The sequence below is a fragment of the Haliotis cracherodii genome, unplaced genomic scaffold (assembly GCF_022045235.1).
Source record: "Haliotis cracherodii isolate W230 unplaced genomic scaffold, xgHalCrac1.p SCAF_16, whole genome shotgun sequence".
In the NCBI taxonomy this organism is placed as follows: domain Eukaryota; kingdom Metazoa; phylum Mollusca; class Gastropoda; order Lepetellida; family Haliotidae; genus Haliotis; species Haliotis cracherodii.
The window spans coordinates 14,261,269-14,280,035 of NW_027266271.1; the positions used below are offsets into that span (position 1 = coordinate 14,261,269).

At 41.2% G+C, this 18,767-nt stretch overlaps 1 protein-coding gene and 1 long non-coding RNA gene across 2 annotated transcripts; both read left to right on the forward strand.

Moving 5' to 3' along the window:
* The first annotated feature begins 1,283 nt into the window (after positions 1 to 1,283).
* Positions 1,284 to 12,120, forward strand: LOC139464195 (uncharacterized). Its single transcript, XM_071245722.1, has 9 exons — positions 1,284 to 1,356; positions 2,932 to 3,044; positions 4,877 to 4,973; positions 5,770 to 6,017; positions 6,675 to 6,768; positions 7,741 to 7,881; positions 9,628 to 9,732; positions 10,963 to 11,192; positions 11,977 to 12,120. Exons 1-9 carry the CDS (start codon positions 1,284 to 1,286, stop codon positions 12,118 to 12,120), a joined length of 1,245 nt encoding a protein of 414 aa, XP_071101823.1.
* Positions 12,121 to 13,592: 1,472 nt separating this feature from the next.
* Positions 13,593 to 15,416, forward strand: LOC139463407 (uncharacterized). The gene is made up of 3 exons (XR_011653045.1): positions 13,593 to 13,726; positions 14,053 to 14,146; positions 15,345 to 15,416. It is a non-coding gene; the product is annotated as an uncharacterized lncRNA (long non-coding RNA).
* The last annotated feature ends 3,351 nt before the right edge of the window (positions 15,417 to 18,767 follow it).

Below are 18,767 nucleotides of genomic sequence, written 5' to 3' on the forward strand. Positions count from 1 at the left end.
AAAACAAATATCATGGAATTCTAGTTATTCGGGACGGGGCGGACACAGTGATGGTTATATACGTTACACCTGGTTATATAAAAATAATAGTCGTACATGTATTTGAGTGAGTAAGTGAGTTGGTATTACAGTCATATCACGGAATGTCAGCTTGATGTGGGAGGAACGCCCGAAGTGATGTAGATCTTAGACATCTACCACTTTGGAGAAACCAACGAGCACGGGTATGGTGCTCACGAACCGAGAAACAAAAAACAGAAAGAAACATAATCGGTACGAAGCGGGATTCGAACCCATGATCAAAGGTTTCTTGCATGCCCAACTTTGCACAGCGATTTGTGGTGCCTTAGAGGAGGACTGGGCCGTCCGTGCCCCCACATGTACTTGAAATTTCATACAGTGATAGTCATCCAGACATATCAAAAGGGAAGCATTTCTTCAGTGCTAAACTTTAGATATTCACATATGTTGGATATAAATGAATAAGAAATGTAAATCATCTGGCCAGCCTATAACGCACTTCATCATTGGTCCATGTGTTCTTGATTTAATACCATGTATCTGGGAGGGAAATAAATTTCTGAGAAGGAGAATAAATCCGTTATACCCCGCTACGAAGAAACAGGTTGCACGTGGAATTCTGAGCGGGAGAATAATTCCCTTACACCTGACTACGAAGCAAGAAAACTGCATGTTGCTTACAAGTCTCGTGTCAAAGCACAAGGTAGCCTCAGCTCAATCGAACACAAGATTTCTATTATTTTTTAAATATTGTGATCCTTTTACACGGGCAGATTGAATTCGGCAAATAAATTCGTTGTAGCAGTATCACTCTGAGTATATGTGGTATAACAATTTACGCGGCACGCGTAACACTACATATACACCTTGTGAAACGGCTACAACTTACAATCTTAAAATTGTGTTTATGAGTCAATTGAAAATGTATTTGTCAACGAACAGGTTAACGCACATATACAGTATGTAACTAAGCATGTAACTGTTTCTTCTTCACGGTAGTGTGACTGCACAGTACATTTTCTCATAAGAATATCAATAGAAATTTTGATGGCACATGTTTTGTTTTGAAGTTTGTCATTTTGTGGCTACTTTGAACATTGAACATTGAATTTCGTGCAAAACTATCTAAGCAACAGGAAAATCTAATGTAAGAAGATTCTCTCAAATGGCGTTAGATCTACCTATTAACTTCAAAACTGCTGACTAAGCATTTTTTTGTCAGAAGATCTGTAATGGTTATCATATGTTTTCATACCTAGCAGATGGAGAAGTCAAGTTCAGCCAACCCACTCTTCAGTGTGTATCTGCTTGTCCTGGCCCTCTCTGGAACTAGGGGTAAGTGGGGGTTAGGGGGAGACGGAGAGCGTGCGTGGTGTGCATGTGTCTGATTATCCTGGTCCTCACTCTAAATAGGGGTAAGTAGTATCTACTATTGTGTGTGCCTGTGTATGTGTCTGTCCTGGCCCTCTCTCTAAATAAGGGTGAGTAGTATCTACTATTGTGTGTGCCTGTGTTTGATTATCCTGATCCTTTCTGTAAGTAGTCTCTGCCATGGTTATTGTGTGTGTGTGTGCGTGCGTGCGTGCGTGTGTGCGTGTGTCCGTGCGTGCGTGTGTGTGTGTGTGTATGTACGCGTACGTGTGCGTGTGTGTACGAGTGAATGTGTTCTTATATAAACGTGGGGGAGTGGTATCTGCAGTTTTTACTCTACCCACTATCGTGTTTGTATCGGTGTGTGTGTGTGCGTGCGTGTGTGCGCGCGAGACTGTATGTTTTTGAGGTGTTTGTGTGTACGTGTGAATGTGTGTGCTTATGCGTCGGAATATTCCGTGTGAATCTAAACTAGATGTATCTGCTGTTTTGTGTGTACTCTCTATCGTGTTTGTATCTCTTGGATGGCCCAGTCGTCAAAGGCGCCGCGATTCGCTGTGCAGTGTTGCGTCCCTTGGGCGCGCACAGAAACCTATGATTGTGGGTTCGAATCCCAGTTCGCCACGATTATGTTTCTAGGTTTGTCAGCACCATACCGGTGCTCGTGGGTTTCACCGAAGTGGTCAACGTCCGAGACCTGCATCACTTTGGGCTCTCCTGCCACATTAAGCTGACACGCCGCAATATAACTGTTAATAGCGACGTTAAACCCAACTCACTCACTCACTCACTCACTCACTCACTCACTCACTCACTCACGTACTCACTCACTCACTGTATCTCTCTGTCTGTCTGTCTGTCTGGCTAGCTGGCTGTCCTGGTCCTCTCTCTAAATAGTGTGTGTGTGTGTGTGTGTGTGTGTGTGTGTGTGTGTGTGTGTGTGTGTGTGTGTGTGTGTGTGTGTGTGTGTGTGTGTGTGTGTGTGTGTGTGTGTGTGTGTGTGTGTGTGTGTGTGTGTGTGTGTGTGTCTTTATTCGACATCACAAATGATGGAGATCTGGAATACAGAAAAGGAAACAGAACGTAATGCAACACAAGATATTGTACCGGAAATGTACATAATCATCTTGCAAAAGGTATGACAAGGACTAAATAAGACAGTCAAATCTTGACTGCTTGTTGAAATGAACTGAAAAGTCTTCAAGTGTTGATGTCACATGTTATTAATGTTCCAATCCAATGACATGAATGTCATCATGTAACACATTCATGTCTGATGATCTATATCAAGTTCACAGCCTTACAGTCCATGGGGTATTCCGCCCAAAATTGTATGAATGATGAGCCACGGGAGTGCAATCTTTCTCCAAGTAGAACATCTGTGTTCAACATCCACTGGGGCGGGTAGTGGGGTTGGTAGCCTTGGCGTATTTGATGCCGTTGTCAACGACGGTGCGACAGGTTGTTGAGGAGCAACAGTCTGATGGTGAAGGCCGGGTAGTGCCAATGACGTTTGTAAAGTAATCATTATAGTTTCAGGTAGTATAACTGTGAGCCCCAGTTCCCCCGTGAAAGTAGACGAGTCGGCCGGCATCCTGACTCTGACAGTCACGAATAACAACCTCCCGGGTACTGGTTACTGGGGCTTTAAGGTAGGTCACGGTAGTCAGTCTTACTGAATGTGATGGTAACAACATTCGTTGTAAAATTCTGCAAGATATAAGGAGCTTTGCTTGCCACGAATCGCTTACCAGGGGTCTGCAACAGCTCGAAGCGCTTCCGCACCTTTCCAAAATGGCGGCGCGACTATCGCTTGGTAGCTTCGCCCTAATGAAGAACGTCATGAAAGAGGCTTGATGACGAGCCGATGAATTTATGACTAAAGATTGGCTGTTTGCAACGCACCCAAAGTAGACTATAAACATCATGATGACCTTAATGCAATCATATAACGAGCATGCATATGTTTATATTTGCACTGTTTACACAAGAATGCATGTTGATATTTTGCCCCCGTGAAGATGCAAGTTAGGATGTGACATGCCCATGCGTGTCGTAAGAGGGGACTAAGGATCGGGTGGTCAGACTCGCTGACTTTGTTGATGTATGTCATCGTACCCCAAATTGCGTACATGCTCGATGCTCATGGTGTCAGTCACTAGATTGTTTGGTCCAGATTCGATTACATACAGAAAGCCGTGAAGTATTTGCTGAGTGATGTAAAAGAAAAAAAACACAAACAAAATGCTAGCCCAGAGTAGAAACAGGTGACCACTACTATTCCAGTGTAGAGACAGGTGACCACTCCTATTCAAGTGTAGAGACAGGTGACCACTCCAATTCCAGTGTAGAGACAAGTGACCACTACTAGTCCAGTGTAGAGACAGGTGACCACTACTATTCCAGTGTAGAGACAGGTGACCACTACTATTCCAGTGTAGAGACAGGTGACCACTACTATTCCAGTGTAGAGACAGGTGACCACTACTATTCCAGTGTAGAGCCAGGTGACCACTACTATTCCAGTGTAGAGACAAGTGACCACTACTATTACAGTGTAGAGACAAGTGACCACTACTAGTCCAGTGTAGAGACAGGTGACCACTACCATTCCAGTGTAGAGACAAGTGACCACTACTATTCCAGTGTAGAGACAAGTGACCACTACTAGTCCAGTGTAGAGACAGGTGACCACTCCTATTCCAGTGTAGAGACAAGTGACCACGACTATTCCAGTGTAGAGACAGGTGACCACTCCTATTCCAGTGTGACCACTACTAGTCCAGTGTAGAGACGGGTGACCACTCTTATTCCAGTGTAGAGACACTACTTGTCGGCGTCAAACAACAAACAAAACAAACAAACAATGTTTTGAGGATCTGATAAAGTCGAGCTGGTATTTTCCAAATAACCAGTGACATGTTGGCAGGGTGAAGGACACTTAAACGTTTAGTATAAGTATAATGTTGGAATATTTTGAGAATCATTATACCTTAACAAGCTGATCATGGCTTTTCAGTCCTCGTTAGTGGATGAAACAACATCGGCTGGGTTAGACTACACAGCAAGGACTAGTATAATACACAGAGTGCCGGGTACACTGGCATCAATTCGTTTGGTCGTACGCATAACCGATGATAAGGTAAGTACATATGCACTAAAGTCTGCACAGTCAAGTTGTAATAGATACCATGTTTACCCGTGAATAGAATAGGTCTTCAGCAACCCATGCTTGTCGTAACAGGCGACAATGCTTGTCGTAAGAGGCGACTAACGGGATCGGGTGGTCAGGCTGACTTGGTTCATGCATGTCATCGAATCACAATTGCGTGGATTGATGCTCATGATATCAATCGATGGATTGTCTGGTCCAGACTCGATTATTTACAGACCGCTGTCTTACAGCTGGAATAATGCTAAGTGCGGCGTTAAACAATAAACAAACAAAGAAACAAAACAAACAATATCTTCATTCACTTCTCAGGTTCTCGACCCCTTTGAAACATTCCTGTTGAGGATCACAGACTCCTTCTTAGGAGAAAGCGACGTCAACGTGACAATATGCATCATTGACAATGAACGTATGTTCAGAACAGATAAGAATTAGTTAAAAAAGACATAACATAAATTATTAATCCTGAAAAGGTTGGAGGCAAATAATTTTTATTTTTCAAAATTAAAATCACAATACTTTGTATAAATTCCTTCTACCGATTCCTTTCTTCAGCACTGCCCCCGGGGTTCAGCGGGAGGAGGGAATGCCCGGAGCCTCCACCCCCACCAGTCGTTAAACAGACGTTAGAAGAAGGTACTTGTTCTTACCTATCTGGCGCTCGGTACTAAGGGGCTAAAACAAGGTCGGCTCGAAGTCAGGATATTGTGTCTGAGTGGAGTTTTCTTATCAAACTCAGTGGAATAGCACTATAAATCGGCTTAAGTCTGGACTAGTACAAGCAGCCACACATACACGCACATGCACACACGTGCATGCACGTCGCTGTATAAGTGCAGTAATTTTCAACAACACCTTTCTATAGGTATATGAAAGCGACAAAACCCGGCGGCACTGAAAGAAGTGTTCATTGTACGATTCCGATTACACCATACACATAGATTTAAGAATCACTGTACAATAGTGACGACAACGGATGGCATATCATGTTCCACGTGGCATTTGGGTGGCATAGTGGTGACAGTATTGGCTTCACATGCCGACGGTCTAGGTTCGATTTTCTATTTGGGTACTTGTGTGAAGCAACTTTATGATGCTCCGCCGTGCTTTGGCTAAGTTAATTCAAAAAGATGCTTAAACCCAACTCACTAACCCTAATACCAAATTCTACGTGGACGCATTGACATTGATGTTTGCTTCCACAGTCGCCCCAGTCGAGCTGAAGCAACCCGGCAACATCACGGTAAAGGAGGGACAATCCAACAACAACATCACACTGAAACTGGAGAGGGCCGATGCCTCGACCCGCAACTTTACAGTGCAAATACAGATACAAGCAGGGACTGCCGTACCAGGGCAGGACATTGCCCACGAGGGGATTGAAAAATGGTTTGAATTCGCTGAGAACGAAACGAGCAAAACCATACCTTTGGCCTCTCTCATAAATGATCTGGTGAGAATCTTGCAGTTTCTTCCAGTGGTCACGATATAAAACGGCATGCTGATTAGTTATAGAGCTGCTTTGTTACAGTACCTACAATAGGCATGGTGATGTACAGAGTTGCTTTGTGAAAGTAACAACAATAGGCATGGTGGTGTACAGAGCTGCTTTGTTAAAGTAACCACAAAAAGCATGCTGATAAGTTACAGAGCTGGTTTCTTACAGTACCCACCATAGGCATGGTGGAGTACAGAGCTGCTTTGTCAAAGTAACCACGATAGGGATAATGATGTACAGAGCTGTTTTGTTAAAGTAACCACAATAGGCATGGTGATGTACAGAGCTGCTTTGTTAAAGTACCCACAATGGGAATGGAGATTTCACTGTTGCCATACAAAACAATTATTTCAAGAATGACTGTGAGGAACACAATCGAATGCCGTCAAATTAGGGACATAAATCTCCATAGAGCGAGAGTATGTTAAATCATCAAATTGTTTACCATCATTTACAATAAAAACAACATAAACAATAACAATAAAAATGACGGACGCAATGAAAGTCAAGGTTATCCATAGTTCGAGACTTTTGGGCTCAAATGCGAGACCTCTTCTTAGGTCGTGACGTCACACGTTGGGTTCAGGGAGTCTGCATCTCATCTTTTTGCAGATAGAGGAACCTTCAGAGGTGTTCACTGTCGTCATCACAGGCCCATATCTCAAGGACAACATCACCGTCTACGTGACAATCAAAGACGATGACAGTGTGATCACCATCATCATAAAGCGTTAGTGAATTTATTAACCCTTAAGGTGTTTCACGGTGTCCTGCGTATATCATTGGCAAGTGAAAACTTATGGCGCATGCTCAGGACTACTGTCGAGAGATGATACGTCAAGTGTACCTAACGGATAACAATTAACGTTTAACCGTTTATTATTAAAGAAGCATTTCTAACATGTCTGAATCGAACGCCTTGAAACAAGCGCCTTCAAAGATTAAATAGAACAGATTAAATTTCTTTGACATTAACAACTGCAAAGTATTTTATAAATCATTGTTATCTGTACATGGAGATATAACCAATATGTGTGTCCTATCGGTTCACCATCTGTAATGCGTGACATCACATGGGTGCCTCCTTTTACTGTCTCTCTGTGTAGCGGCGTTTCTGAGGTGTGTTTGTGCATATCTGTATCTGAATTCGCGGTCCATTTTGTATGTTTCACTCGAGTGTTTGTGTGTGTGTGTGTGTGTGTGTGTGTGTGTGTGTGTGTGTGTGTGTGTGTGTGTGTGTGTGTGCGTGCGTGCGTGTGTGCGTGCGTATGTGCGTGCGTCTCTGTGTGTGCGTGCGTGTGTGCGTTCGCGTTATTGTGTCATTCGAGCCCTCTTTGTCTCGCTAACACAATATTAGAATGGGTGAACATCCACCTGTGCATAAATCACCTGCTGATTCATTAACTCACTCACCTATGGATTTGCTCTCTCGCTCACATCACTTGCTAAAGTATCGTCGATTGTGAATAAATACTGTTTGGCTGTGACAAGAGATTTTCATTAGGTCATCCATCAATGTATACATACATAGTTCTTTATTCTGAATGTTATTTCTAATTTGTTCTTATTAATTTCAGCAAACACAGCAATATTTTTTAACATTTCAAACGGTTACTGTTTAAAGTCCTTGCTTTGCATCAATATCTTCTTTTATATTGCCTTGTGATTGTCCTGTCAGCTCCGGATCCCTTCCACTGTGGTCGTGGTAAGAGTCAACCCTGTCTCAACAACGGTACCTGCATAGACGACGGCTGTCGCCCAACTTATGGCTACTGTGACTGTACATCTGGGTTTTCTGGGGTCAACTGTGGAATTGATGGTGAGATCTACACTGTAGAAGTCAATCTGACTTAAAACGTGCCGTTATATGGTTGAATTAGTCAATCAATATTTAACTCACGTTATGTTCTTGGCATTTTTTTCAGTTTCTGCAATGCCACATTGTTGAAACACTCATTTACTTATTATTATATTATATCACACCGAGTTACGTGTAGCAACAGTGTAGTAGTAGTAGTAGTAGTAGTAGTAGTAGTAGTAGTAGTAGTAGTAGTGGTGGTGGTGGTAGTAGTAGTAGTAGTAGTAGTAGTAGCAGCAGCAGTAGTAGTAGTAGTAGTAGTAGTAGTAGTAGTAGTAGTAGTAGTAGTAGTAGTAGTAGCAGTAGTAGTTATCATACTGATTTAACGAATGAAAAGTGTGAAAATTGCCCGAAGGTGAGAAACTGACTGGGTATGACACAAACTGTAACAATCTCTTAGTCATCCACGCTTGAACATACCGTGATCTGCACTAAAAACCATGGCGAGATAATAAACAGAGTCAACATCACGTCAACAGTTTTACATTCTGAACAGCGTGTTTAGATCCTGAACCAGCTTTCGTTTCCTGTGCGTTTAGTCATGCAACACATTTATGAAAAAGAAATGTTTTAAACCATGACGGGACACGAACCTCCAACCTCTTTATTTGTGGTCCTTCACGCTACCACCTGTTCTACGAAAACTGTTGCCGTCCCAAAATGTCCATTTTTCTAGTCATCTTTATACTTAACTTCCTCTTTTTGTGCATTTATATGTTGATATTGTAGAACGTTTGTCGCCTTTCCTGGAAGTTCGTGTGAATCTGATTTGCACATCTAATTTCAATATTCAAAAAAAATATTACACATCTTTTCCATATTTTCCTTAATCTCCAATGACATGCACTTTTTTATAAACATCTTTTGATTCTAGGATCAGGATAATACACATTTATGTGCATTTTGTTCTAAACATGTTTTAATTCAAAACATGTTTAGAACTTAAACATGGGATTATTGGGATGTTCACCTTCTCGAGGCAAGAGAGTTAACTGACTATGAAAGTCCAGTTTCCACCCTTGCCGAACTAGGCTGGTATATTGGAGTTACATTTTGGCTGGACTAACGATCCAATCACATTCCAATCAAAATCGCGCACCGAAATCGAAATCCGGTTCGTAAACTATCGTGCAGATTTCGATCGATTGCAGGATTTGCAAAGCATGTGCACCGCCAACTCGTTGTCAGCAGATATTTTCCAAATCTTTTCATGCTTTTGATCAAGGTACTCACGTGATTTGATGCATTTCGCGATGTAAGACCTGTTTTATCACAATATAGATCTTGATTATCGATCAGATCGTCCTGACTGGGCGCATTTTGTGTGATACAAACGCAAAGGATACGAGAGGTGGAATCTGATTGGTCCATAGGGGAGTCTTAGAAGGGACATAACTGGTATTAGCCACTGGTGGCGCTACGATCGAGCCCAGTAATTCATGCCTAGTTCACAAGGGTGGAAACTGGACTTTTAAAGTCAGTTAACTCTCTTGCCTCGGGAAGATGGGGGATGTTGTACTAAGGTGTTGTTTAAGCTATAAGACAACTGCTCATTTCATGTGTTTACTATGTAGGATTTTGAGAAAATGGTGACTTTAATTTATTACTTTCTTGATTGTATTGTGTATGTCGGATCTCTTTAAGTGTATAACAAACATTATATTCTTACAAATAAATTGTGCCTGCATGTTTGTTTCTTTGTAACAGACACCTTGTCTCCATGCAACCAAGCGTGCGTGAACGGGACGTGTGTGAACGGTGCATGCATCTGTGATCCCGGCTTTGCAGGAGAGCTATGTGACAAAAATGCCTGTAAGTTGAAAGGAAAGCACTTACAATGACATTCTATTTTCAAAATTTAATCTAAAGTATCACCTATCAAGAGTTTTACATACGTCAAAATAAATAGTTATTGTAAGACAGGTGTTCAATCGCCAAAGACGCAGCAATTCGCTGCGCAAAGCTGCATCCTGCACGTGCCAAGATCCTATGATTATGGGTTTGAATCCCAGATTCGCCCTGATTATGATCCATGGTTTGTCTGCACCATATCCATTTTGGTGGGTTTCACCAAAGTGGTAACCACCTTAGACTTGCAACACTTCCCATTTTCTTTCTAAGATAACTGACATGTCGTGTTTTAACTCGAGGAACTGAAGGAAAACATGTATAATATTTCCTGAACGAAAAACACTGTTGCACAGGATGACACGACACATTTTGAAACTTCTGTTTCGGGTGTATGTGCGTATTCGTGTTTCCACCATCTGGGTGTGTGCACTGTACACTAGGGATAGTGGCAACACTATAAAGACTTATAAAAATTGTTTGTCCTAAGGATGAATAACAACCCGGTCTCTAGCGAGATACGATATCAGCACCTGGCTATGCCAGCCTGGAGCTTTTGACCGCTTGCCAATTGACTTGCCTTAGTTTGCATGTGTTTATGACGGGTGCAAAAAGCGATGTAAAACCATACTTACTCGCTCACGATTTTAATGAGATTGGAGTAATCTAGGTATGTGATTAATCCTGCTTTGTTTATTTAAAGCAGTAATTGTTTATTGTTAAGCAATTTTATCTCTCCAGCCGTTGAAATATGCAGCTATTCTTGCATCAAAGCACGGGCTGTGTACTCGCGGGCAGATGAGTACGCTGATCACTGACTCGGATCAACGAGACTGATTAATGAGTGATTTCAGAAATTCGTTGCAAATTAAGTGTGTCGGAGTTGGAGTGCGAGACTGTCTGATTAACGGGTCTAAATAGCACTGATTTCATCGGTTCCAATTATTTGTGTCGGATAAAGCCGATTGTCGGATTAACGAGACTTGACTGCATTTATTCACACATATTAGCCTGAATTTTATTTCAAGAAAAACACGTTGCAACAATGTATTTTTTTAATTTTCAAGAATGTTCAGAGACATCCGCGAATATCAAATGGTCGGTGAGGTGAGCTTAGATCAAATCAACAACATTCATCTTTTGGTTATTTTTTCCCGTTCATATTATACCAAAGTGCTGTAACATAACTTTCAGATTATCACCAGTGCAATCCTACCAACTTCAGTGTCTGTATCACCCCTTTCTCCCTCGACACATTTTCTGGAGTTGTGTACGTCAAAAACTTCCAGAATGTCTCCGAGTGCAACCTGACACTGGCCCCTAGCCCAGCTGATCCAAGCGACGGCATCGTGGACTGGTGCAAGGGCTATGCTGCCGCAATTCCCTACAACGGCACGTGTGGTGAACTGGGACCAACTGTCGACGTAAGTTTTAACACGCACATAGCAATGATCTATATATACAAATTAAGATGCCCGTCGATCGGTCATTGCTGCGAAAACTGGTCAAGAACACTTCATAATGTAATGTCAAACAAATAGACAGACAATTTACGACTAACTGAACATCTTTGAAAATTGATCGCCTCCGTGGTCAAGTGGTAGAGCGTCTGCCAGCGGAAGGTCCGGGGTGCTATCCCCGACCGCGTCATGCCAAAGGACGTACTTATTGTTACCTTGTTTGTCACTCGGCATTAAGAGTCTAAAACAAGGACTGGTCGGCTCGGAGTCAGTATACTGTGTCTGAGTGTGACATCCATGTTCAACTGAGGCATGGTATCTCAGTGGCACTATAAATCGGCGTCAGTCCGGACTATTACAAGCAGCCACACAAACACACATGCATGCACGTCGTTATGCAAGTGCGAAAATCTTGGACGAGACGGTATTAAGTTATTAACAACATTCAAGGCCTCAGCAAAACTCTCAAAACGTTTTATGGGATGACATATCCAAATGTAACGCATCGGTGATAAAAATTATGTGAGATACAATTCCCCAAATTAGACTAGGATCAATGGTTCCCGTATTGTTTCCTTGACTTGCCTTTGCATGTGTTTCCACCAGGACACGCTAATCTCTTCGCGAACTCAGAGTATAATCACTATGTCAAAGTGATTCATAAACTTTTACTGGATATTAATTTTAATTATGGAAAATGTTATTGTCGCTTTTATTGAAGTTGTTATTGTGCACTCTCCAATCACAGGGAAACTACACTTCGTACGAGCTCTCGCTGTTGGTGCAATACACTTCCGGCATTAAATCATGCACTGATGAGAAGGTGACCTTCACCTGTCGATACGACAACAACTCCCTCCATATCGTCAATACGTATGACACTAACAGGTAGAGTACTATGCTTTGTTTGTTTGTTGTTTACCCCATCACCGAGCAATATTCCAGCTATATGACGGCGGTCCATAAATAATCGAGTCTGGACCAGACGATCCACTAATTGACATCATGAGCATCGATCTACGCAATATGGATACGATGACATGCTTCAACCCAGTCAGCGAGCCTGACCGCTCGATCCCGTTAGTCACCTCCGACGAGAAGCATGGGTTGCTGACCTATTTTAACCAGGATCTTCATGGGTCGGGTACTATGCAATTCCTCTGGATTTGAAGTAGAGTATCACACTTTTACAACATGTTTTATTTATTTATTCAGTTCAAAGGGTACGTAGATTGTGTACATGTGGGGTAGCCTAGTGGTTAAAGCGTTTGCTCGTCACGTCGAAGGCCCGGGTTCGATTCCCAACATGGGTAAACTGTGTGAAACCCATTGATATTGATGGGATTTTTCTAAAAGCGGCGTAAAACCATACTCACTCACTCACTCACCAATCATCGTAAAATATGTGTCATTAAAATACATGGTAAGTATAATGAGTGAAATGTACAAACATGACATTTAGTTGTACGTTGTATATATGAGATAACAATAATCTTACATAAACCATCTTTTAATTATGTTTTTCTACATTGGGGAATTATTCTCCGTTTCTTCTTACCAGAAAAAAATCAACACTATAAATGTCTATATGATATAAAATGATTAATTACGAAAATTTGTATTTTTGCTGATGTTAATAAGTGATATAAATAGGTCATTATTGATAAGTCAATCAGACATTACTTGTACCTTCTCCTTCACTGGGCTGACACGCCGTGACGAAATTGAATCAGTGTTCAGAGCAAAGCTAAACCCAACTCACTGATTCACTCGCTCACTGTAAGACAACAAGGTGATATTAAATCGCATTTAAAGTCCTATCAATCGAGAACGGTATGAGAGCCACGCTATTCGTATGATTTACCTTCCTTTACTTAGTCCTTTAGTCTTTCATGACAGATTGTAAAATAAATGGGAGTGTGCTGCACTCTGATTGGTTGGAAGACGTTAAATTGAATCGGATCTCGGAAGTTTTTTTCACGGTGTATGAATATTTTTTTTAATGTAATATTTTATCTCAATCCCAAATTTGAAAACATACCATTCAGCTTGACGAAATCGATACCACATTAATAAAATAGTATATTTTCCCAAACAACGTGACCCGCGAAGATCCGGGGTAAATTAGGTCTTCAGCAACCCATGCTTGTTGTAAAAGGTGACTATGCTTGTCGTAAGAGGCGACTAACGGAATCGGGTGGTCAGGTCCGCTAACTTGGTTGAAGCAGATTTCTCCAGATTTGTGTTTTTGAGTATTCGATGCTCGGAAATTTAACATTAGAGACCTAACGCGTCGGTTTCAAATTCACTATACGGTATCAAATACTCGACAGTTAAACCGGCAAATCTCTGTTTCAGCTTCCATGATGGATCAGTCGTACGCGAGACGGCAAACTATGTTCCAGCTATTCTGACCTCCACGGCAGCAGACGGAAGTTCCCTGACTCCGCCCCTGACTCTCGGTACCACAGTGAAGATATGTATCTCCGTTAAAGAAAGTACGAATTATTTTATCTGTACTTCATTTGGTTGAAATAACAGTATACACGGGTCGCTTCGAATGTGTTTTCTGGCGGTGTAACAGTAACATCAAGGTGTGGCCTAAAGTGATCATGTAATATTACACGAGACGTCACGTCACGTTACGTCACGTCACACCTTTTTGTATATATTGCATTTCTGTATTTGTACATTGTCATTATCATCATCATCATCATCATCATCATCATCATCATTATTATTATCAATAATATTATTATCATCATCATTATTATTATTATTATTATTATTATTATGACTTTCTCTGTTTGGTTACCCTCCACAGTACCCGGTTTAGACGGTATTGTTATCCACAAAATCACCGTTCACAACAACAGACCGATCCCGGACAAGAGATCGATTACTCTGTACGATAAGGGGTAAGTGCCCTTAAAATAAACGGACATATCATACCTACATGAATGAATTCATTTGATAAAGTACATACTATAAAAAAAAACACGCATGTCTTCTAAACCTAGCCTTACTGACTTGTACTTACTTACGCCGCAATTCGCTGTGAAGAGTTGCGTGCGTCTCTTGGGCACGCCAGAAAATTATTATTGTTGGTTTGTGTCCCGGTTCGCCCCAATTATATTTCTTGTTTTGTCAGCACCGTACCCGTGCTGGTGGGTTTCACCGGGGTGGTAAACGTCTGGTACCTGCATCACTTCGGACTTTCCTCCCACATTAAGCTGACATGCCGCGATGTAACTGGATACTGGTAAAAGCGGCGTTAAACCCATGTTTAATCTATGTTTTTATTGGCCTTTAATTGGGTGTGTGTTGGGGGGGGTGGGGGGTGGGGGGGGGGGGGTGAGATGGAGATCTGATTTCAATACATATTATAGATGGTATCTAAATTTGATTTATTGTCTAATATGAGTGCCTAATATTCATTTTTATTTCTAAACATGTTAAAATTCGTCACATATTTGTAGCTTTAAACATGTTTAAATTCGGAACATGTTTAAACTAGCTAAAATTCTAAAAACGTTAAAATATCAATATCAATAAATGTGAAACGATAGCTCATTTCATGTGTTTAGACCTAAATGCGTTGAGATAGAACACACCAAATGTGTATTAAGGAAACACATTCCTGATCATGTTTATATTTAGCATGGCTTTTTTTTATCAAGGTTACAACATTCAAGGCCTCAACTTTTCGCGAACACGCTTTATGATAACTATTTGATGGTGATTCATAAACACATGCTCATGATATGGTTGGAATCGTACAATCGACACTGCTTTATTCAAATATTTCCATTGGCCATGGAAAGGGTTTTATCGTTTTATTTGTATGTGAACATATTTTTACAGCGTACTTAGGCAATACGACCCTGTTAACTGAAAAATCTTAATCAAGGAAGTTTTACAATAGTTGGTGCAGCATAAATTTCTCACAAGTCCCCACTTTGTGTCGGCGAGTTTCAATTGACGGAGTAACATCTCATGATCATTTCATTCAGTGCAGATTACTATCAATGCAAAGATTCTTAACTAAGTCTACGTGTTGGTTACGATAGGCAACTTCATCATTCACAGAGGTGTCTCTCTTGTATTTTGAAACAGATGCATTCCTGATACAGCAGCTGGAATACTCACCGTGTCGCCATTCTTCACCCCAACCGGAGAGAAACATACCATTTGCTTTGAAATCAGAATATTTGTGTTTGAACATGATATTTACCTGGCCAATCCTGTCCTAGCTGTCAAAGTCTATTTCAAAGTCGTGAAGCAAGTTGCCTTGTCTGGAGCCGAAATGGTGAGAAAGTATAATGTATATTATTCCCGTCTGTTGCCGTTCATCCATCTTTTAAGATGGTTCCGAGTGTATTAAACGATACTGTGGGAGATAACTGCCAAGTTTTTATTCTTGATACTGTAGTTAAAGCGTTCGCTCGTTACACCGAGGACCCAGGTTCAAGTCCCCATTTGTATACACTGTGTATCCATTTCCGTGCTATTGCTGGAATATTGCCACAAACAGCATGAAACATTACTTTGTTAATATGTTACATGTTACAGGTGAACATAACAGAGTTGATACCCTATAAATTTAAAGGTTATCATTTATTATATGAAATAAATATATTTATTTTAGTTCGACCTAACTAGTCCTAAAGGTATTTAGATATTAAACGTTTGGCCCACGTTTCTCCTTCAAGTTGAAGATTATGTGATCCTATGACCCCAAATTGACAAAGTCTCTTTTAAACAAACTTTTAAACTCATCCTATTTCAGCCGACATGTGGAAGCAGGAAGAAGAGACAAACTGACGGTGACGAAAGGTCTTTGTCCACAACATACACTATCACTATCACTGATGGAGGCGAAAACGCAGGTGAGTCCAATGATACATTTCAGGCCAAGACTTAACAATAACACGTATTGTATGTATCAATCCATTCTGGCTTAGGTAGTATCTGCAAGATACCTACATGTATCATATAAATAATCAATAGATGTAATCGATTGTTCTAAATTGGCACACATCCTTATCATTGACCCAGGTTCCACATCGAACACATGGAACTTTAGATTTCTAAGGTAAAAATCTGTTCTCAATGTCTTGTTTGGCCACCATAAGGATCCAAACTGACTGGCATCGTCGTCCCATGGTAGCAATCAGATCCCGAATTGTGACCTGGAGAATGTTCACCCACTCTTCCTGCAGTGCTTGTGCCAACTGTCGGAGGTTCTGTGGTTCTGCACTCGCTGATCCAGCCCATCCCATACATATTTTATTGAGTTTAAATCTGGATAACGGAAGGGCCAGTGCAGGACCTGAATGTTATGACTCCTGATAAAAGCTGTTCCTTGTTGCATAATAGGAAGGACGTGTGGCCGAAGAATCTCATCCTATTTACCTTGTGCCGTTAAATTCCCCAGACCTTGCACCAAGTCTGTTATGTCAGTGTAGGAGATGGCTTCCCACATCATTAAACAACCGCCACCAAATCTGTCAACTTCCTGTATGCAGTTTCGTGAATAACGTTCCCCGCGACGCCTGTAAACACGACGTCTAGCATCCGCATGGCGAAACATAAAACGTAATTCGTCACTAAGCCAAACTTGTCTCCATCACAGTTGTGGCCATGCTCTGTGACATTGACACCAGTGACGTCGCAGACCACGATGCAGGTCCGTCCAAATGACACCTCGAACTGGTCGTCTATAGCGAATACCTTCAGCGCGTAAACCGTTCCTCACTGTCTGGACAGATATCCTACGCAGTCCTGGTATTGCCGTAGTTGTAGAGGTGGCCCCGGTGGTTCTTTCACGTACGTGACGTGGCCGTATGAATCTGTCCTGTGCTCTAGTAGTGATACGTGGTCGGACGGATCTGGGAAGGTCACGTATTGTCTCGCATGTCTGATAACAGTTCCACTAATGGTGTCTTCTAATGGTGGTTGGTGCCACGTGGAAAAACCTGGCTACAGCTGAAGATGATTCTCCTGATTGCAGTCGGCCGATGGCGTTGTTGCGTTGGGCTTCCGACAGTGGTGGCATTTTTTCTCTGTTCACTTGCTTTAAGATTGTGATGGCATGCAAATGAAAACCGAACGTTTTCATAGCCTAAAAAGTCATGTTTATGTGCATGTCATGTTTGCTGTGTTTCGTCACCAGGCTCTCACGTGGTTATGTTTTGGCGATCTTTCCATGTTTTCACGAAATATCTTGACTACCTCTTTCTGTCCACACAAATCAATCCCATTTCATGCAGAAATGGCCAATTCATTTTTATATTAATTTGGTATGGATTTCGGCAACACTATGTCAGATGATTGTGATTTTATTACTTATTTCTTTCAGGGTATATATCAATGTTTAGACATCTGTTAAAAAGAATCTTTCTTTTGATGATGTTTAGCTGAACTCCACTGTCTTTTATCCAGTCAGGACAAGCCTTGATAGATCTATTGACAACAAGTCAGTGATGGTTCCAATCGTGGTTGGTCTTGGGTCCCTCGCCATCGCCATCGCCGTGGCCGTCGTTGCAACCGCCGTTGGGTTTATCATCTATAAACGAAGACGAAGGTCAAAATTGACAGAAGAAGATGATCTCTCCCACTCGAGTCGATAAACAGTCCATTTCCTCAAGAACCTAAACTATTTTTCAGGGCGCCCATTCACCTAAAGTCATACGAATTTGCAATATAACATTTTGTAGCAACGGATAAGTTATATCTTTAAACATTTGAAACATTGATTTCGTATCGGTGCGTTCGCGTACGCAAAGGAAGCTTCAAGAGGAAAGCTGTATCAATTGTTTCGTTTTGTACCATGCACGCGATTGCTTGTTCTCGCAAATGCTCTTCTAAATTGGTATTTAAGGGTATTCTCAACTGCAATGTTTCCAAATGTCCTATTTTTATCATTCGACTTTAAGTCTTTATCCGGGTTCGATTCCCGACATTGGTACAATGTGTGAAGCCCATTTCTGGTGTGCCCCGCCGTGATATTGCTGGAATATTGCTAAAAGCGGCGTAAACCAATACTCACCCACTTAACTGATCATCATTTTCTATAACAAACCATACTTCATTGTCAGTACATTTACGAATCTGATTTATATGGTTTTATTATGCAATATTTGTACATGTATTATGAAGCAGAATTTCGACGATGAAGTGTCATGTAGGAATATATTTTAGTGATATATGTACATAGGTATTACTCCATTAACATCTCTACAGTTCTTTTATGAGCAACTGGAAATACTTTACTTGTTACTTTGTGCAAATCATGTTGATATTTCTAAAATGCATTGATTTGTAAATGTATTTGTGATATAATGGCGTATAATAATATCAGATTGTAGTCGTGTTGCTGTATATGTGTATACTTACGTGGGATTATATTGGTGGTCGTATAATGGCGTATTTTCAATTGTCATTGTAATGTTGGTGGTGTACGGGTGTATACCCATGTAGGATTCTCATAGTTGTAGTGTAATAGCGTATTTTGGTGTTGTGTTGTAATGGTGGTGG